General features: G+C 28.6%; 1 protein-coding gene across 6 annotated transcripts; it reads left to right on the top strand.

The window, feature by feature from the left end:
* Positions 1 to 1497: 1497 nt before the first annotated feature.
* On the top strand, positions 1498 to 5707 carry LOC101504675 (B3 domain-containing protein LOC_Os12g40080-like). 6 transcript variants are annotated; one of them, XM_012719440.3, is made up of 7 exons: positions 1498 to 1923; positions 2402 to 2480; positions 2805 to 2965; positions 3506 to 3992; positions 4121 to 4254; positions 4664 to 4944; positions 5477 to 5707. In XM_012719440.3, the coding sequence occupies exons 3-6, from the start codon at positions 2888 to 2890 to the stop codon at positions 4940 to 4942; spliced, it is 978 nt and encodes a 325-aa protein (XP_012574894.1). In that variant the 5' UTR covers positions 1498 to 1923; positions 2402 to 2480; positions 2805 to 2887; the 3' UTR covers positions 4943 to 4944; positions 5477 to 5707. The 6 variants fall into 6 exon arrangements, with proteins under 6 accessions (XP_012574894.1, XP_027185934.1, XP_027185933.1 ...); XM_027330133.2 differs by lacking the exon at positions 2402 to 2480 and having other exon boundaries at positions 2813 to 2965; XM_027330132.2 differs by lacking the exon at positions 2402 to 2480.
* The last annotated feature ends 17006 nt before the right edge of the window (positions 5708 to 22713 follow it).

Here is a 22713-nt window from a genome sequence, read left to right as displayed (position 1 = left end):
TTTGTCTCTTCATCTCTTTCAATTTGCCTCTTCGATTTGAACTAATTTTCTAAGACACGTAATTCTTGTGGCACATATTAACCAAATGTTCCCAACTCACCTCTCGAAAGCAAACAAAATTTCTTATTTCGGTAAACAATAAAAACGTATGGTTAAATAAAAATAAAATATTTGAGTAAAAAAAATATAAAAATAAAATCCTAAAATAATCATATCGCACAAGTATGTGGATGAGTTTTTAATTCGAGTTATTACGAAAATGAAAAAAATAAATAAAAAATTAGAGATATTATAACATATAGTATCTAAGAGTTATTGGTTGGAGATACAATCACATAGTAATTTAATCTTACGCCTTAAATTAAATCAAATGGTTATTATTAATAGTTCTCGTTTCTTACGATAAATATTAGTTCTCCAAATATATGTTATTTCTCTCCCTCTCTATATATTTATAAGATAATTTATGAATATATTTATTGTTAGTCAATGCTTTGACTTAAATTGTATTTTACGCAATATTGTATTTGTATCTCATTTTATGTTAATAACATTATTCATTTCATTATTATTTTCTAAAAGTCTACACTAGTTGCCAACTTGCCATGTAGGCTTTTGTAAATAGATGGAGAAGTTAATATGTTAATGAACTTAAATTTTAATTTGACATTTAACACAATATTTTAGAATATTTAACATTATATTAAATCACAATTCAATTATATTTTTTAATAATACCTTTAAATATGTAAAACATTGATATAGAACACTATGTTAAAATTTCATAAATATTACTAAATTTATGATTTAACAAAAAATTAAAACTTTATATTTTAATAATAGCATTAATAAAAATTATTTATATTTAATTATATATGCTTGGTAGGACAAAAAGTCTTTTTTTTTTTTCCAGTGAAACTTGACATTTTTAGCTTAGTAGAAGTTTAAAAAACCCTTAACTGACTTATAAGTTAGACTATTATTGATCGATTTGGCCTATAGCTTTCTTTAATCTGTTAAAATAAAATAAAATTATCATTCACATATTTTACCCAATAACTTGGAGAAAATGTAACAAATGCAAATGATATATTGAAAAGAAAAAAAATTGACGTACACCTATATATTCATTATACTCTTTCAGAGATAAAGATTTGCTATGATTTGAGTTTTATTTTGACAAAAAAGCATGACTGTGACTTAGTAGGAGAGAGAGAACGTATTAAAGAAATATATTATATTTAGAAAAAGGAAATATTATGGTTCGATATTTGATTTGATTTAAGCGGATATTTCTCAACAAAAAATAAATTTAAACTGAATCCTGATTGATTGCCGTAGCTATAAATTATTTTATTGATTGATTTTTTCTATCCACCCATTGATCAATAAAACCAAAATAAATTGTTGTAAAAAACAAAACCAAGATATAATGACATTTTTAGGTCATCATTGTTTAGGAACCGTGAGAGGCACCTATTAACTTCGTGTGCAATTTTTGAATAGATTTATCATATCCAGGGGCGGAACTTCGTAGGACAGGGGTCAGCGGCCACTTAGAAAAAAATTTATAGGTAAAATGACTAAAATGTCCTTATTAAAACTAAACAATTACAACAATACCTAAACTAAGTTCAGTTTTCTCTTTCTTCTTCTCTCTTCCATCCAGCCTTCCTCTCTCCCTCTTGCTTAACAGCCTTCCTCTCGCCCTCTTCCATAATCAGATTCACAAATCAATCACGACAAACGCGCGGCCGCCTCTGCCAGATCGCTCCTCTGCTCCTCTGCCAAATCACGAATATCGCTCCTCTGCTCGCTGCGGGCCTGCGGCCGCCTCTGCCTGACTGCCTCCTTGGCCGTTCGTCGCTCTCGGCTCTCTGTTCGCCGCAACTCTCCAGATCGCGTTGCTGCTTTGTTCAAAAGGTTCGAATTTCTATTTTGTTATTGCTGATTTTTGTTAGATTTGATTTATGTTAGCATGAAATTTAAAGCTTATATTGTTAGTGTTGAGTTTGAAGCTTTGATTTGGAGTTTCAATTAGACGCTAGTGCTGATTTTTCTTTAGAGTTTTTGTGTTGCACATAAGGTGTTTGATTTTATGTCAATATAAAGTGTTTGAGTTTTTTTGTCGCATGTTTGATTTTATGTCCATATAAAGTGTTTGAGTTTTTTTGTTGCATATAAGGTGTTTGAGTTTTGTTGCATTTTTGTTTGAGTTTTTTTGTCCATATAAAGTATTTTAGTTTTTTTGTTGCACATAAGATGTTTTATGTTTCTTAAATTGATTGATTTAGATAATTTTGTGAGAATGAAGAAGAGTGCATCAATAGAAGTTGTTCCAATTCATAAATTTTTTGAGAAGCTCACTTTTGTTGTTAATGTTGTTTGTTCTTCTACTAAGCGTCATGATGAGATACAAGCTCCTCAATTAGAGGAAATTGCACATTTGCTAGAAGTTGATGAGATTGTAACTGATAAAGGTATAAATCAAATTGGTACTTTGAGACGAGCTGGGGATACTCGTTGGGAATCACATTTCTCTTCTATTTGTAGCTTGATAAATATGTATGAGGCAACTTGTATTGTTTTAAAAAAATTACAAATGAAAGAGCAAGTTATTCTACACGTGGGAATGCTAATAGTGTTTATAATTATTTGAAGGCGTTTGATTTTATATTTATCTTAAGTCATGTAGTTAATTTATTTGTTATTCACTTTGTGTTTATTACAACTTAATTTTTTGCTATTTAATATTATTTATATATTTAATTTATATATTATATTTTTATGTCGGCCACCCCAAGCTTTTCAGTCAAGCTCCGCCAATATCATACCCTCTTTTTCATTGAAACACTCTACAAAGTTTTGTTCCTTAGAAGATTCAACTATGTCATCTCAACAATTTGATCATGGTGTCCACTTTTTCAAGGTTATTCTTCAAAAAAGCATTCAAGAAGGAAAACTGGTAACAACTTTTGTTCTTTTTTTTTTTTATTTGATTTTTTCACACTCTAAAATTGAATTGCAACATTAGGATTATAAAGTAGTTGCGGTAACATATAGTTTACAACTTCATATAAATTACTTAATTGTTTTTGTCACACTTTTAAGGTTACACCAAAATGGCACACATATTAATCATCCATAGCTTTGATGAATGTAGTGCTAAGAAATTGTTTTCTTTATTATTGATATTTTTTGTATTGAAATATGTCTTTTGTTATGAAAATCTTTTGATGAGAAATTATTTTTCTTTTATTATTGATATTTTTAGTATTGAAATATGTTTTTTGATGAGAAATTGTGATTGTTGAAGTGTAGTTGGACGAGTATATATAGATTGTTATTTTTTTATATAACTTTAACATAGAAACCACACATATAGTTATGAAATTTCTTTTTCTAAGTCTCACTTTCATAACAAAAATGCTCTTTTTATTTTTTTTATTTTTATAAAATCATAATAAAATATGATTGTTGTATTAATATTGCATATATGTGACAGAAAGTGCCACAAAGTTTTGTGAGGAAGCATTGGCAAGGAATAACAAATCCTATTACTCTAAGGCTTCCAAATATGACTCAATGGGAAGTTTTATGGGAGAAAACTTGTGATTATGATGTTTGTTTTTGCAATGGTTGGAAAGAATTTGCAAATTATTTATCTTTGAGTGATTCACAATTTGTTGTGTTTAAATACGAAGAAAATTCACACTTTAATGTGATTGTATTTGATAAATGCGGCTTAGAAATAACATATCCTTTAAGAGAAACAAGTGAAAAATGTGAAGATGTTGATAAAAGTAATTATTCTCTGAAAATAATTGAGGATCCTTCATCGTCGCGGCGTAAAAGACCAAAATCTCCACCATCATCTTCTAAAGTTTATAAGAAGGTGAAAATAATCTCAAAAGAACGAAAGGAATGTAAGCATGAGAAGAGCAAAGTCCTAGCACATGCAAGATTTTATAGTTCTAAGCATATGGACAATGGTTGGTTTTTTTAATCTTTCTTCTTGTTATGTTTATTTATTTATTTATAATTTTTCTATTTTTTTTTCTTCCTTTTTTGTGGTGTTGCTAATTAATTATTTTTTTGGTCAATTACTCAATTCAATTAGTGGCAGGAAGTAGCTGCGGTAATATTCTTAAGAGAAGTAGAGTTTTGCATGAGAAAGTGAAGAATGAATTCAATTGTGAGAAGGACTTCTTTATATCTGTGATCCACAAGACATACATTCAGAGAGATCTCTTGGTAACAAACTATTTTATTTGATCACTTTCGTTAATAATTATTCATTATATTATATAGATGTGAATGTTATGAAAATAGAGGTAGCCTTATAATACTCTTTTTACTTTATCCATTTCCTACTTTATCCATTTAGTATCTAGGAAATGAGACTTTAATAATCAAGATTTTAAACTTGAACTTTTATGAATGATTTGTTCTTAACAAAAATTTGTTAATCACTTAAGTTCAATTTATTCGTTAAACTTATAATATTCTAAATATGCTTTTAGTGGATGCAAATTAATATATTATTATTTAATTTTATTATTTGTGTTTAATCTCTTTGAATATACACTTTTGACTTTTGATCATTGGAATTTTGATTTAGTTACTGAATTTTTTTTTTGTGAAAACCAATAATCCAAAACAGGTCATACCAAGAGATTTTTCAAAAATACATCTACACAGAATGGAAGGAAGAAATGCTACAATTTTTGTTGACCAAGACAGAACATGGAATGTTGACTTGAAGCTCACTAGAAATGATCAATTTACACTTAGTGGTGGTTGGAATAAATTCCGTCATCACAATAATGTGAAATATGGTGACGTTTGTGTTTTCATTCTAAACAAAATCAAAGGAACAGTTTCATTTCAAGTTGTTATTTTCTCTCTAGAAAAGGAAATCACCGCTCCCTATTTTGAATGAAGGTAATTTATTTTACACATTCATCTGATCAACATTTATCATGTTAGTTTTTAAAATATTTACACAAATATTTCCAAGATTTATTTTTTACTAACATGCACTTTTTTTTAGGCCTTTCAAGTTCACAATCCAACTATTTTATCCCCTAACTTTAAAAGTAACAATTTTCACTCGCTTAAATTTATCATTTTTTATAAAAATCAAAATCATTTGATTTTGACTGGATCAACACTGATTTGGACTAATTTCTTAAGACCTAGACACATATGAAATTTAATTTTAAAAAATAAAAAATATATTGTTATGTGACCGTTGTCTAACAAAGAAAATGGAGAAAATAGGGCTTAAGACCTTACCATCTCTACATATAACTACTTATGATAAAATCACTAACATGATTGATCACGATTTGTTGACTATGTAAATTTTTTTACACTATTAGTACTTGAAAATTAAACTCTATTACTCATAATAATATAAAAATATTGGTTGTTCTAAAAACAAAAAATTCATGAATTAATTGTGTTTGTGCAGGGTATACAAATAAACTACATTAGAAGGTTGGCTTGAATTTGTGAAAGGTTGTGACTAGAAAGAGGGTGATACTTCTCTATTCTCTATTGGAAATAGTCGATGAACAAAACCTTGTATTTGATAGACTTCTGATTAGATCACTTAATACCACCCTTATGTCTTCTGACTAGGCACTATCATATTGTTGTACATGCTAGTTCATAAATAGTTTGTTCTATTTTTTCTTCTTAACTCTTGATTTTCAAACTAAACTCTAGCCCTAAACTTTGTCCCTTAATTTAACACATTCAAACACATTACAAGTAAAAGAAATCAAGGATTCAACATAAAGCAAATTTAAGGGAATCATGCGAAAAAATGTTACAATTCTCTCTTTGTTAGAAAAGTATTGTTCTCGAAATGAGTCAGAAGTGTACATATGGTTGAATTAATTCTAGTGCAATAAATAAAATTAGAACCCACACAAATCACATAATCAGACCACTTGAAAAACAGTTCTCTTTATTTCATCGTCGCTTTTTTTTTTTTAACAACAAAAATTTATATTAAATAAATAAAATCGAATACAAGACAAACTCGAAGAGACACACAGAGATGAATTTCATTTCATGTTGAAATGTATTTACAAGATAACATTATTAAATAAACAAAATAAACAACTAAAAATAAAATAAAAGGTGTTAAAACATGAAGTAAAATAAACTAAAACATTTAGAGTTTTGAATGAGAAAGACTATGTGACTATGGTACTCTGTCTGGCTCTTCATGGTTGAGGTGGCCAAAGTATCTGAATATATCTTCGCCTCCTGTTTCTTAAGTGTGTTGAACCTCATTATAGACTATATGCTTGACAATATCAACCAATTATTAAGATACTTGATTGAGTTGTGATAAAAATCAAATAGTGATATAATAATTAAGGAAAATTGCATTTATCTCTTGAGATACCTTCAAAGTTACTAACACCGCCTCTAGTTTTAGAAAACACTCAACTCCCTTATACTCATTAAAAAAATTATCTCAAATATATTTTTGGCCATACTTATATCTATTTCTGTCATTTATTATATGACAAAATATGAGTTTTCGCTTCAATTTTAAAAGGTATTATTACGTTCTTAGTGGTACAATAGAAGTGTGTATTATAATGTCTTTTTGATAAATGACAAATAGAATTGAAAGTGTGATAAAAAAAAAGTTATGCACAATTTTTTTAGTGAGTACATGAAAAATAAGTATATTTTAAAAATTAGAAATAGTGAGTGTCATTTAATGAGATCTCAGGGGAGGAATATATATTTTTCCCTAATAACTAATATAAATGAAGTAATATTATAAATAAATAAATAAATAAATAAATAAATAAATAAATAAAATATTGATATTTTTTTTTTAGTTTTTAGTTAAATAACTCCTTAAAAAGTGTTAAATTAAAATAAAAAATATTATGAATTAAAATGATTAAGTACAAATATACCGCTTTAAGAGTGCTATTGAGTGGTGCAAATCCTTTTATCATTGTTTACTTCTATCATCATCAGTTTTAAGTGGCATATGTGTTGTAATCAAGTTGGTTTTATATTTATAATTTTGATATTAACAAAAGTATTTTATGAGAACAATATATTTGACTTCACATAGTATAAAAAAAGATATGGTCAAATGTTTCTGAAGTCTAAAATAAGATTTGATTTAAATTTATAATGGAAGAAAAAAAATAGTATATAAAATTAAATAATTTTGAAAAAAAATTAAATAGTTTATAATGAAAAAAATAGTATATAAAAATTAAAAAAAATAGTAATTTATAATGACTTCATATAGTATATAAAATTAAATAATTTTGAAAAAAAATCTAAAATAAGATTTAATTTTGATTTATGATTGAAGAAGAAGAAGAAGATCTTCAAAAATAAAAACTTATTTTTAGAGTTTATGGAGAGAAACACTTGTTCAATTCACAAATATTTTTTAATTGTTTTTTTTTTAGAGTGTGAGAGTTATTATTATTAGCAACTTTATTTGAAGCAACTACTCAAATTCAAAACCTTTGTAATCAAATTTGGTAGTGGGGTTTGTGTGTCTTCAAAAATTTGTATCATATTTTTAATTTTAAAGATATTACGAGATTGAATTGATTAATTAATAATAGTTTATTAAGTACTTATTATATTTCTATAGTTCAATTCCCAATTATTGAGAGAATTATAATTTTATGAACCAAATTAATAGTTTAATTTATTCACATGAAAAAAATAAATATTATCTTTTTTATATTTTACAATTTAAATTATAAATTTGATTTCTACAAATTTTATTTTCAAATTTGAATAAGTTTTTTATTTGTCCTTGGTTATAAGACTTTTGTAAACTGTTCACAAATATTAAGAAAAATTGGTTATATAATTTGTGTATGGCTATATACTCTCCAGACCTTATTTATAAACAAAACTTTTCATGATTTCTTTATCACAAATATAAACAAAAGTCATCAAATCCAACTCTATTTAATATTTTTATTCTCAAAACATCGTTTAATTAATTCTTCCATTTTCTAAGATGAACGCATAGTTCCAAAGAAAATTTAATCTGATAATTATTCTAAGCTCTTACATGGCACTTTTTAAGGACTCATAAATGAAAGTTTTGCTTGTTAAACTATCAAAGAGATGAAAAATACACGTATCAATTGATTTTCAATTGAATTTTAATATATTTGATTCCTTAACAAATGCCTTCAAGACATGACAATTGTTAGCATTGACCTTATAATACCAAATGATATTTTAGTAATTATAAAGATGAAATTCTCTTTTATATTCCATTCCATCATAAAATACCCAAACAATGGAGTGTATGTTTTATTCCACTTCGCTTTACTCTACTCAATTCTCTTCCTCTTCGCTCCATTCCAGTTATTTTTAAATATCCAAACGTAGCCTTAAGTCTCAACGAGTTACCGTGCTTGGCATGCCCAAATTACCAAACTACTTTTTAAAAAAAAAACAAATTTATCAAACTAATACTTTAAAAGAAATGCATGAACAACCACATTAATTTGCTATTCTCAAAAGAAACGCATCACAAAATTACTATACTTTTTTACGTACTATAAAGTCAATAAATATTTTAATTTATTTCACTTGTTTTAAAACTATGTGCAAATATACCCACAAAATTATAGTAATTGATGAAATGAATAGAATGAGAAATGAAGAAGATCATAACTCCTCTATATTATTCTACCTCTCTATAACTTAATTCCTCAAGTAAAATCATTATCTCATCATAATATGCATAAAATCATCTAAGTAAAACTATTATTACTTTTGAAACCATTAATCACAACAAAACAATCACAAAATGATGCAATGATATGTGTGAGTTTAGACTCTTTATACTCCTTCATCATTTGGTACAATTCTAACTCTGAAGTATTTGGTTAGGACACTTGAGACTATGCCACCACGTAAGTGGACGTACAATTCAAATTGGTATTGCCCTCATAGATCCACTCAACTCAACCTAAGACACATATACACGACGATCGAGGTAAACATGTGTTACATGGTAGCTTCCGACATTTGAAGGGATACCTCCAAATCACTTAGAAATTTCCCACGAGAATACCCCCAAGGTTTAACAATCTTGCCATTAGACTCAATAGCAGACCTTTCCGATTAGACTCATTCAATTGTACTTCCTCAACACCACTAGGTTTGACAAGCCATACCTATATGATGCCAATATAATCTCGACGTCAAAAATTCTCAACATCTATTTTCTCCCTTCGTTGGCCAAGACTACGCCATTAAGAGCACTATCTTTAGCACAAGTTAGAATCGCAACTATTTTATCAACTATGGGGTGACATCATCATACTCATCACAATTTAAAAACATTTCAATCATCAATCACCACCATCATCATATATTATTATGTCATACAATGCATTCAAATTTTATTATCATATCACAAAATCTCATCAAATCAAGCATAAACACAAAATTCATTTAGCATCCAATATAACAATGATATCCAATATCAAATACCACACAATTAAAAAAAATTAAATCAATCAATACCTTATAAATATTTCTATTTAACATTTTACTCACAATTCTCATATTTTCACATTAGTTAATTTACCTCTCAAAGGGCTACTGCAGTACGTAGCGAGCCCCTTAGAAATGCGGTTTTCCCGTTCATCTCACAATATATTATATTCATTAATTCAAATGGTCTCTCACTCCTTACCTCTGTTTGACACTTTTGTACGATATAAGGATCAAAACAATTTTTTAGAAACCATGACATGTCAACAACGCGCAACAAACAAATCCAAAAGCATCGAAGAATTTGCAGAGTCAACAAACATTGCTGATGATTTACACGAATCAGGTTATTAAAAATTACATAATCGAAGAAGGTGCAATTTAGGTTTTTTTAGGATATAAGAATTACAATTGATGTTAATTTTAGGTTAAAAAATGTTATAATTTAATTGTATTTGATTTTTGTTAAAAAATTGTTATGCTTTAATGGTGTTACAATTTTTGCAACAGAAATTGGATGGAAGGACTATTTTAAAATGAAACTATATTTGCAGGGATGTTAATCAAACATAAAAACTTACGAGGACCACAATAAAAAAAAGTTATAATTGCAAGTACCAAAGACATATTTAAACCATAAAAATATTAGGAGCATAAACCTAATAAAAACGATGTGAAACAGGTTATCAGAAAAGGCATCACCGACGTGCTAGAGCATTGATATGATATAACGTCAACTTCTTTGAAAAGTACAAATGAGTTGTGCTTCTTTAAGATTACGACAAGAGGAATCCAAAAACGATGTCCATTTTTTAAAAGACGAATGTGATTTCCATAAAAGCCCAAAAATAGTCCTTCCTAGGGATGAAAAATAGTCGTTTTCGGCTAAATAAAGTCACGATCGACCAAGGCGAGGCAAGAAATGAGTTGAATGGTGAATTTTGTGTGAAAAGCCAATGTTTCTTGCATTTTCGTTGCTAAATAAGAGATATTCAAGATAGGGTTTGGATGCGGGAGGAAAAGAGTTTGTATTTTTCTTTTAGCATTGTTGTCATCAGTTTTTGTATTTTTTTTTTATTGCATATGGAGGGGTGCATGATCCAACACTCGACTTCCCAAAAGATGATTTGCGACCCCTTGATTTTGTTCTATCAACATCTTGTTAGATCTTTTTGTTAAGGGTATGCTGCAAATCTTGAACAAGAAGAAGATGAAATTGATGATAATAAATGTTGCACAAATAAATTCCAAACATGTGTATCACACTAAACTTTAGATTCGATTTGCCCCCACCAATCTATATATATTGGACTCAAACGATTTAATCGGTGAATCCACTTCAAGATACTTTGGAATCTTTGAAGTGACATGCACATTCACATCAAGCTTATCAGTCAATGATAATTTACAAAATAAATTTCCTTCATTTACTTCGTGCACTAGAGAAAAGAAGAAATGACTCATAAATATTTTTGGCAGAATCTTGACTCATGTAACATGAATTTTTGTCTTATTCTATCTGCCTCTAAAGTATCTCTATTCTCGTATAGGTGGACTATATAAGATATGCACCCATAATTTTACATTCCAACAAATTGTATGTTATATACCCATTAAGAGGATACCTCATCCTACCACTTTTATTTTATGGTCCAAGTACTTTTACCCTTTGGAATGTATCTATTGTCAAGTACTTCAATCACTCTAATACTGTACTTTCATAATTGAACTCAAGACTTGATGCTACATCAACAAAAAAGCTTACATGTACGTCTTGAGAGTATGCTCTACTCAATTTCTAATTTCCTAATTTTGTTTTCTCTTCCTTCCACAATTTCATTTTCTCCATTCTAATTTTTTTAATCATATCTTCTGCTTCTTCTCCTTCGACAATTTCTTTAATCCCTACTTCTGTTTCTCCTCATCCTTCGACAATTTCTTTAATATCTTTAATCCCTAACTTTGTTTTGTCTTCCTTCCACAATTTCTTTTTCTCTATTCTAATATTTAATCATCTTCTGCTTCTGCTCCTAATCCTCCTCCCCCTCTCTCCCCGGACTAACTCGGATCTTCCCTCGAAAGTCTCTCTGCATTTTTGGACCAGAGCATGCAAAATCGCGCAATGAATCTTAGAAACATTGCCTCGGGTCTCCAAAAATCTATACAAATGAAAATCCCAATTCCTAACTCTTTTGAATAATCTCAATTGAAGGATAGAGTTAGGATCAATGATTGTTGATATTGAAAAGGGGAGCTCCGTCGTATCTCTTCAAAATTTTTGATTCGTAATTGAAGGATTGGTTTAGGACCGATGATTGTTGATACTAATAAGGTGAGAAGGATAATTATGAATCCAAGATAGAATCAAGTTTAGAAATAAGTGTAGTTTTGCCTTTGAGTTTACTAGGAATTTTTTGATGTTTTATTATGGATGATGACTAAAGGAAAAAAAGAAGAAGAAGAAGAATCAAGTTTAGAAACTGGTTTTGTATGCACCCCAAAAAGATGTATGTCATTTTTTTAAAAAAATCCCTCTAATTATTGTTAGTTTCATTCTTGAGTTATATTTATATTATATATGCTATATATGATATGGTTCAATGTTGATCTTTTAGAAACCTGCCAACTATTCATTCACTCATAAATCCTAATTTCCTTAATTTGTTGTTCCAATTAAAATAGGAATTTGATGGAAATAAGGTCATGAAAGATATTTGGAACCGTAGAAGAAACCAATATACTAGTGAATGCACAAGTAGAAGTAAAAACACCTTACAGAGATGAATTACTTTCTAAAATGGTGTTTATCCATCTATCTATTTCTCATTTAAAAAACATGCCAATTATTCATTCACTCATAAATCCTGAATTCCTTAATTTATTGTTTCAATTAAAACATATCAGAATGGTTGATTACTCCATTTTTTAAGTTAGTTGCATTCTTGGCCAAACCAGGGCGTCGATGGAGCCGATCCATCTACTGCTATCAAAGCTTCGATGAAGCTCCTTTAAAGATACCCCCAAAGGTGAGCTACGCAGTAGCTCTTCGAAAATTGTCGATTCGTAATTGAAGGATTGGTTTATGACCGATGATTGTTTATACTAAGAAGGTGAGAAGGATAATCATGAATCCAAGATAGAATCAAGTTCATAAATTGGTGTAGTTTTTCCTTTGAGTTTATTAGGAATTTTTTCATGTTTTATTATGGATGATGAATAAAGGAAAAAAAAGAAGAAGAAGAAGAATCAAGTTTAGAAATTGGTTTTGTATGTACCCCAAAAGATGTATGTCATTTCTTTTTTAAAAATACCCTATAATTATTGTTGATTTCATTCTTGAGTTATATTTATATTATATATGCTATATATGATATGGTTCAATGTTGAACTTTTAGAAACCTGTCAGCTATTCATTCACACATAAATCCTGATTTTCTTAATTTGTTGTTTCAATTAAAACAGGAATTTGATGGAAAGAAGGTCATGGAATATATTTGGAACCGTAGAAGAAAGCAATATACTGGTGAATGCATAAGTAGAAGTAAAAACACCTTACAGATATGAATTACTTTTTAAAATGATATTTATCCATCTATCTATTTCTCATTTCAAAAACCTGCCAACTATTCATTCACTCTTAAATCATGATTTCCTTAATTTGTTGTTTTAATTAAAACTATCAGAATGGTTGATTACTCCATTTTAATTCTGTATGTAGATTTATTATTTTTTATATATTGATGCATTATTTTATTTTATTTTGCTTATTTTACTTTTTCTTATCCAGGGGTGCATGAGTGGACTCAAGTTGGTTGCATTCTTGGTTAAACTAGGGCGCCGATGAAGCCAGTCCATCTACTGCTATCAGAACAGTAGGTCTCGGAAGAGTTCAAATGATAATGACACATCTTGCATTTATTGGAGAAACTATGCTCATGCCAGCTTTGATGACCAACTCTGCATGAAAGATACCGTGACCAACACTGCTTGAAAGATACCCCAAAAGATGCATGTCATTTCTTTTTTAAAAAAGCCCTCTAATTATTGCTGATTTTATTCTTGAGTTCTATTTATATTATATATGCTATGTATGATATGGTTCAATGTTGATCTTTTAGAAACCTGCCAACTAATTATTCACTCATAAATATTGATTTCCTTAATTTGTTGTTTCAATTAAAACATGTATTTGATGGAAAGAAGGTCATGAAAGATATTTGGAACCGTAGAAGAAACAAAGGATATTGGTGAATGCACAAGTAGAAGGAAAAACAAATCAGAATGGTTGATTACTCCATTATAGTTTTGTATGTAGATTTATTTTGTTTTATATATTAATGCATTATTTTTTTTTGTTGATTTTACTTTTTCTTATCTAGGGGTGCAGGAGTGGACTCAAGTTGGTTGCGTTCTTGGTCAAACCAGGGCGTCGATGGAGCTGGTCTATCTACTGCTATCAGGACAATAGGTCTCATAAGAGTTCAAATGATGATGATACATCTTGCATCTGTTGGAGAAACCTATGCTCAAACCAGCTTCGATGAAGCTGCTCTAAAGATACCGCGACTGACTCTACTTGAAAGATACCCTAAAAGATGTATGTCATTTCTTTTTTCAAAAACCCTCTAATTATTGTTGATTTCATTCTTGACTTATATTTATATTATATATACTATATATGATATGGTTCAATGTTGATATTTAAGAAAGTGAATGTTGCATTCAAAATTAGAGTGAGCAATATCCCTTATTTTGTTTGCATTTATTTTTTTTGAATGAGAATATTTGAAAATAAGAGACAATTAATGAAAATATCGTCAAACAATCAAACAAAATATGAGATATTTAATAATGACTCCAACTTAAAATAAAAGGGTGTTGTCAACGCTCCCTCTATTGTTGTCTATTTCTCTATTACTGATTCTCATTCATTTATGTATTTTTCTTCATCAAATTTATTGTTATGGGGATACATTGACAAAAATTAATGCAAACAAAATAAGGTATATTGCTCACTCTAATTTTGAATAGAATGATTTTACTAGGCTCTTAATTCAACTGTTACAACCAAAATATCGTCAAACAATCAAACAGAATAAGGGACAATTAATAATGATTCCAACTTAATTTAAAATGATGTTGTCAACCCTCCAAATAAACACTTTAATATCTGAATTTCTTAGAATATTATGTGATTAGACACAAAATATGTTTTGCCTTTAATCTTGATGCCCACAATAAACTTATGAAAAAAATAGCTAGGTTAAAGCTACAAATGAAAATGGTGGTAAGCAGAGGAGGAGTGCAAATTATATGTCTTCAAGACCTGCTTGACAAACTTTGTATGATTTTGGCTAATGACTTTTGAAACTGACATTCTCATGTTCACTATGCTAAATTTTTTTCTGACCTTATACACACTTTTTATTTTTAATTCAGAAGCTCAAGAACGGCGTCTGCGAACATTGTGTCAGTTCCGACAAGCTAGGTTTCGAAGGAAACAATTAATTAATTTAAGAAAACTCTCCACCTTCACTCACAATAGTAGAAATATTGGTATTTATTTACTGTTATTCTATTTTGTTCTTATGATTTAAATTTAAACATACCTTGATTTTCTGTTTCTTTGGGCAGTTTGATTGCCAATTGTATGGTTGTGTGTCGTATATAATATCTTTCATGACCTTCTTTCCATCAAATTCTTGTTTTAATTGAAACGACATATTAAGGAAATCAGAATTTATGTGTGAATGAATAGCTGACAGGTTTTTGAAATGAGATAAATAGATAGATGGATAAATACCATTTTAGAAAGTAGTTCATCTCTGTAAGGTCTATCAAAACTAGGGTCTCAAAGGAAATTAGAATAAAAAAGTTCATTAAGCCCTTCTATATCATCTCGCTAAGTTACACAATCCAAAGATGTATTAAGGGAAGTAAAAAAAGAATATGACAGAGAGAGAATTGATGATACCTGAGAAAATAAATACATAAGAGAGGTGTTGAGAGATCTTGGAACAGAACATCAGTGAATCACCTCCACCTCCATATGTTGTTGAGATCAGATTTTCAAAAACAGTAACTACATACGATCATAGAATTACAAAGACTGGCTTATCTCAGCAAAATGCAGCTTCACTTTATTATTTAAAATGAGGTGCATTTCATGAAGCTAGGAATGATTTCTTACTTGGAATCTCTTACATTTTGGTGCAAGCTTGCCTTTTAGATTTTTTTTAACTTCCCATTTCCTTCTTCTTATACATGGTATATTACTACAGGCTACAAGAAAGTTATTTTTTTTTTACACATTTGTTTATGTTGTTTGGTTATTCATTTTATCTAAATGTTTTTAGTAATTTACTTATACAGTGTTACAGGGATGCATTATTAGTTAATGCACTTTGGAATAAGGAAAATTATGTCAAGAATTTGTTATAGTTTTCAAGAGTTTGTCTTAAAATAGTTAGTCTTTCTTATAGAAGTTTAGGGATGGGTACATGATTGGTGATAGGAATCCAATCACCTACTACATGAAGTTTTCTTCATTTCCAATGATGAAATGTAATATATGTTTGTAGAGGTTGTTCAAGACCGCTTGGAAAAACTTGTCCGGTGTCGACTTGCAAGGTTTAAAAGAAAACAATTGCTTCATTTTAAAAGGAATTATGCCTGTGTTAAAAAATAAAGGTGTGCATAGTATATTCTGTAAATATGATTCCTATATTTTATTTAGCTTATTTGAGATTTCGTCACAACATGCTAAATTTGAAGAAGCAAGATGTAAAACGAATAAATTACTGCATTTGCATAGGAATATAATTTCCAAATCCAATTAAGGTCTTTACTCAACAAATGTGCCAATAATTTTATTGTATATGAATGAAATTATTTACCTCCAAAATATCTTGTAATTTGTTCCATTTATGTCCTTTTACAGTCCCCGTTAGACAAACTTCCCAACTTAATCCCACCCAAAGACAAACATGTAACTTCTAAAATACTTTAATCGTTATTTTAAACAAAAGGATTGGTAATATTTATTCATGTTCGATGTCTTTATATGATTTGCATTCTAAAAATATTTATTTTCTTTATTAGCTTCCATTATTGAAACTTGGAATTTTGGGAGGCCGACATGTGTTTGTGAATTTTGTGGAGCTCTTCACTGGTACGAAGAAAGAACGGAAAAGAGTAAACACCCTCAACATCCAAAGTTTCCTACATGTTGCATGGAAGGTCGGGTTCAACTTCTATTACTAAAATTTCCACCAACTTTGCTCTATTACTTGCTTGATTATGATGGAGATAGTGCATCAAAATATTTTCATCGTAACATTAGAATTTATAATTTGGCTTTTGCTTTTACATCTATGGGTAGAAAAATTGACTATGAAATCAACAAACATGGTGGCCTTTATGTCTTTCGAATCAATGGACAGACCTACCACCTACTTGGGTCTTTATGCCTTGAGAATGGAGAAAAGCCAAAATTTAAAACTGTTGAATGACAAAAAAGTGACGACAAACCCGACATCATTAGTTGTGTTTTCTCTATTAAGTTATGGGAGCTAATAAATGATATTAAACGTCAACAAATATTTGGTAAAGTTACAGCGGGTAATATATTTTGTCACAATTTTAATTCGTTTTAGTCTTTGATTACTTTTTTCTTTTCTCTTAACTATATTGTGGCTCAGTTGGAATATGATTTAGCATAAATAGAGATAAGCCCATATATATGAGGACACAAGTGGAGATATACATGCAGCAATGAAAAATGCAAGACATAATAAGAGATTTTTCTATAATAATGACACAGGTAAAAACTAATACAGAAAATGAAAGCAAAAAATTAGAAATTAAGTATGCTTTTTCTATATTCCTTTCATTGAATTCGTGTCACAGAAATGTAAATAATCAATATTTTTTTCTCACCCTTCTAAACTTTTTTCCTTCTTTAGTTGTTTTTAAGTGTCACTTTGTTTTGTGTGTCTCATATTCTTAGTTTTACTTCAATGTAGTATATGTTGAGTAGCTTACAAATTGCAGTTGAAAAAGTTTGAATCAAATAATTTTAAGCATGTTTAAAAGATGTCTGACATTGAATTGGATTGAGTAATTCTAACTATTAGATCGGATATATTAGAATTTTAAATCGGATACATTAAAATTTTAATTTACAAAGATTCAAACTATTATAAATATTAGGAGATGAATACAAAATATTAATTGTCAAACAATTATAAGTATACAAATAATTAGAAATGAATTAGTTTAATTTCATCTATTCTATATATTTAAACATTTATATTTGACTTTTTACTTTGAATATTGGTAAATATATATAATACATAAATATTTAGAAATGATGGACAAAGTCATGTCTCTTTAATTTTAGTCAGTTTTATTTTACCAAAAATAATTAAATGTAATTTGTTGTTTTATAGTGTTAATTAACATGAAATTAAAGTAATTTATTTGCAATTATTTGTATTTGATGTATACTTGTAATTGTTTGACAATTAATATTTTGTAACCGAATTGTTATAAATTTCAGATTCTGATTTTGAAACCAAAATATTAATGATTATGATTACTCAATTAATATTAATAATAGTTTGAATGTTTGTAAATTAAAATTCTAATATATCCGATTTAAAGTTAAAAAAATTCACAATTACCACAAAGATCGATTATTAAAATGATCGAGTGAGAGAATAACAAAATATTTGTATTTGATTTTCTACTTTGAATATTGTTAAATATATATAATATATAAATATTTAGAAATGATGGACAAAGTCATTTCTCTTTGAATTTTGGTCAGTTTTATTTTACTGAAACTCATTACATTTAATTTGTTGTTTTATAGTGTTAATTGATATGAAATTAAAGTAATTCATTTGCAATTATTTGTATTTGATGTATACTTGTAATTGTTTAGCAATTAATAGTTTGTAACTTAATTGTTATAAATTTTAGATTTCAGTTTAGAAATCAAAATATTAATCATTATGATTACTCAATTAATATTAATAATAGTTTGAATGTTTGTAAATTAAAATTCTAATATATCTGATTTAAAGTAAAAAACTTCACAATTACCACAAAGATAGATGAGTAAAATGATCGACTGAGAGAACAAATAATATTTGTATTTCATTTTCTACTTTGAATATTGGTAAATATATATTGTATATATAAATATTTATAAATTATTGGCAAAATCATGTCTATTTGAATCTTGATCAGTTTTATTTTATTTAAATTAATTAAATTTAATTTGTTATTATATAGTGTTAATTGACATGAAATTAAAGTAATTCATTTGCAATTATTTGTATTTGATGTATACTTATAATTGTTTGACAACTAATATTTTGTAACAGAATTGTTTTAAATTTTGAATTCGATTTTAAAACCAAAACGTTAATCGTTATGATTACTCTATTAATATTAATAATAGTTTGAATGTTTGTAAATTAAAATTTTAATATATCCAATTTAAAATAAAAAATTTCAAATTATCACAAAGATTGATGATTAAAATGATCGAGTGAGAGAACAAAAAATATTTGTATTTGATTTTCTACTTTGAATATTGGTAATTTATAGTATATAAATATTTAGAAATAATGGACAAAGTCACGCCTTTTTGAATTTTGGTTAGTTTTATTTTATTGAAATTAATTAAATTTGATTTGTTGTTTTACAGTGTTAATTGACATTAAATTAAAGTAATTTATTTGCAATTTTTTATATTTGTTGTATAATTATTTAACAATTAATATTTTGTAACTGAATTTTTATAAATTTTGAATTTTGGTTTTGAAACCAATATATTAGTGATTATGATTACTCTATTAATATTAATAATAGTTTGAATGTTTGTAAATTAAAATACTAATATATCTGATTTAAAATAAAAAAATTCACAATTACCACACAGATCAATGATTAAAATGATCGAGTGAGAGAACAAAAAATATTTATATTTGATTTTTATTTTTGAATATTGGTAAATATATAAATATTTAGAAATGATGGACAAAGTCATGTCTTTTGAATTTTTATCAGCTTTATTTTACTGAAATTATTTAAATTAAATTTTTTGTTTTATAGTGTTAATTGGCATGAAATTAAAGTAATTCATTTGCAATGATTTGTGTAAGACTCTTAATTTTAAATCCTAAATTATCCAATTTTAGGGTATTTTGTGTTGAATTTCTTAGGCTTTTAGCCCAGTTTTTGGTATTTAGGGAGTTAAATGCCAAAAAAATATTTTTGGATATTGGATTAAAATTATTTGTCGGAAAATAATTTATTTACGTTAAAAAGAATTTATTTCCGGACAATTTTGTTGAAAATATCACTCGGATTGCCGAAAATTTTATCTATCAATTGAGTTGCGACAAGAGTATATATTTTTATCAAAATAGATTGTGATGTGTGGATGAGTTGTTAGATATTTATTGGTTTAGATTTAATTATTATATATATATATATATATATATATATATATATTATTAGTATTATAAGTAATATGTATTTATATATGTTAGAAAGGAAGAAGTATGAAAAACATAAAGAGATGAAAACGAGAACGTCTCCCTGCCTCGCGAGCAAATTCAATTTCCTTTTTTTCCTTCTCTTCTTTTGCTTTATTTTGCTTTAAGAAAAGAAACCCAAGGCTTGGTGGGTGAGAAAGCAAAGAATTTCTCAGCTTCCTTCTTCTTCTTTGATTTGAAAACGGAGAAAAACTGTATTAAGGATTTTCAAAACCGTCAAACACAAACCCCCACTTTTCTTCTAGATCTAAGCTTCGTTTCGAGAAGAGATAGAAGGGAAAGTTGCTCACCTCCACGCTACGGTGCTAGTGAACTAACTTTGGAAGCGACATTGCGAGCGAAGATTTTACTGGAATTAATTACGGTGCCGTAATCGCGTGTTAGAGCTATCGTTAAGGTAAGGGCTCATTCCAAACTTTTAGTTTGCATTTAGGGGCTTATCTGTGGTTGTATGGAAAAGAAATTTGTTAGGGTTGAAGTGTTGATTTGGGAAAAATGAATTTAATGCTTTTATGGGTAAAATTTTAGAGTTGGGTTTTGGTGATATTGATGAGTGTTTCGTGGAAAATGAATTTAACTCATTTATGTGTGGTTTTGAGGAAATGAAATTTGATGTGTTTGAGTGGTGGGTTGTGATAATTTTGTGGTTGTCGTGTTTGACGTGTTCATAATTAATATTTATAAATTTTGAGATGTATTTGTGTGGATTTTGTGAAAAAATGAATTGATATGATTTGGTATGAATTGTGGATTGAATTTGAGAATATGTCTGAGTATGTTCTGTGTGAAATTTGAAAATCATTAGAGTTAAATGAGTATTAAAAATGGGAAATCTTTTAATATCTCTGTTTACTTAATGTTTGTAGTGAAAATCGTTAGAGTTAAATGAGTATTAAAAATGGGAAATCTTTTAATATCTCTGTTTACTTAATGTTTGTAGTGAAAATCGTTAGAGTTAAATGAGTATTAAGAATGGTGAATCTCTTAATATCTGCAATTACTTAATGATTGTCGTCAAAATTGTTAGAGTTAAATGAGTATTAAGAATGGTGAATCTCTTAATATCTGCAATTACTTAATGATTGTCGTCAAAATTGTTAGAGTTAAACGAGTATTAAAAATGGGGAATCTTTTAATATCTGCATTTACTTAATGATTGTCGTCAAAATTGTTAGAGTTAAACGAGTATTAAAAATGGGGAATCTTTTAATATCTATGTTTACTTAATGATTGTCGTGAAAATTGTTATAGTTAAATGAGTATTAAAAATGGGGAATCTTTTAATATATGCATTTACTCAACGATTGTCGTGGATAGAGTCAAAGTATGCTCATGCATTTCATAGTACATGGCGACCGAATGGGCCATGATGATAATGGTGACCGGTTGGGCCATGAGATGATTCCATGTGATTTGCTGGTTCATCTTATCCTTGCGGGGATTGTCGCGTCGGGTAAGGTCTGCGATAGAATGCACGTGTTTAGTAAATCGTGCTGACCCGTGATAGATAGCACCTCGGTAATTTAGTACTTCGGCTTGTGATAGGTGGTACAATTATGATTTACGGCCCTTCGAGGAGGGTTTTGGTTTGGAATTCTGAGTCCATGCATTTTGGCATTTACGCACTGCATTAGGGTGCTTGGCACGCGAGTCATGTTTGATTCAAGATTATGATTGAGTGTTTGAACTCAAGTTGTCATGGTGATTGTGTTATAATTGCCAAGTGTGAATGTTTTGGATTTGTGTGAAAGTGTGACTGATTGCAAAACCATTTCGAAACTCAAGTCGTCATGGTGATTGTGCTATAATTGCTAAGTGTGATTGTTTGGATTTGTGTGTAAGTGTTGATTGATTTCGAAACCCTTTAAAAAGCTGAATTTAGCTGTTTTCCTGTTGTTGTCTGATGTGTATTCGAGTACAGAAAGTTGTATTCTGTAACACCCCGATTTTCAAAGCGAGGGTGTATTTTTTTTTCAAAAGAAAGTAAAATAAAACAGAGTAAAACAAATAAGGAAATACCTTTGGATAAATAATTGAGTCATTATAATTTACAAGCAGCGGAAAAGTTTCTCAAAATACGAATCCAAAGTATTTACACTTCAAGAGGTGGTACATAGACCCCATCATAAATAACATGTCAAACATACCATATTAGTATAGATACATTTTTCCAAATCAAAATAATGCAACCCAAAAAGTAGGACGTCTAGTCCCTATACATCAACCTAATCTGATCATCCTACAAAAAACTATACACCCTGAGGGATCTCCACGCGCCCCGCGAGATCCTCCTACATAGCTCCAGTCAAGCACTCCCGTCTATATTCCCATCTGTAGGGTACGAACCGATATGATCGTCCTGACTCTCATCTGAGGGCAAAGCCCAGATTTCCACAATGGTTGTAAAGGGTCACCAACCGAAATTAACAGATAACACATAACATTTAAATTTTAAATGCACAAAATAACCTTTCGACTAAGCATGCACCTTAAAAGGATTTCTCATATGCTAAAAGTTCATGTAATGCTTGCCAATTAAAAATGAAATCAAAATAAGGTTCTCAATCCATCAAGTAATACATCACTGACCAAAACATTGATAAATCAATTG

Source organism: Cicer arietinum, chromosome 5 (assembly GCF_000331145.2).
Source record: "Cicer arietinum cultivar CDC Frontier isolate Library 1 chromosome 5, Cicar.CDCFrontier_v2.0, whole genome shotgun sequence".
NCBI classification, from domain to species: Eukaryota; Viridiplantae; Streptophyta; class Magnoliopsida; order Fabales; family Fabaceae; genus Cicer; species Cicer arietinum.
This window is presented reverse-complemented; position numbering and strand designations above follow the sequence as displayed.

Coding starts and splice junctions, on each gene's coding strand:
- LOC101504675 (XM_027330130.2), top strand. CDS start 2,270: ATGTTTCTTAAATTGATTGATTTAGATAATTTTGTGAGAATGAAGAAG. Junction 2,966..3,505: donor GCATTCAAGAAGGAAAACTG/GTAACAACTTTT, acceptor TATATGTGACAG/AAAGTGCCACAAAGTTTTGT. Junction 4,255..4,663: donor ACATTCAGAGAGATCTCTTG/GTAACAAACTAT, acceptor AATCCAAAACAG/GTCATACCAAGAGATTTTTC.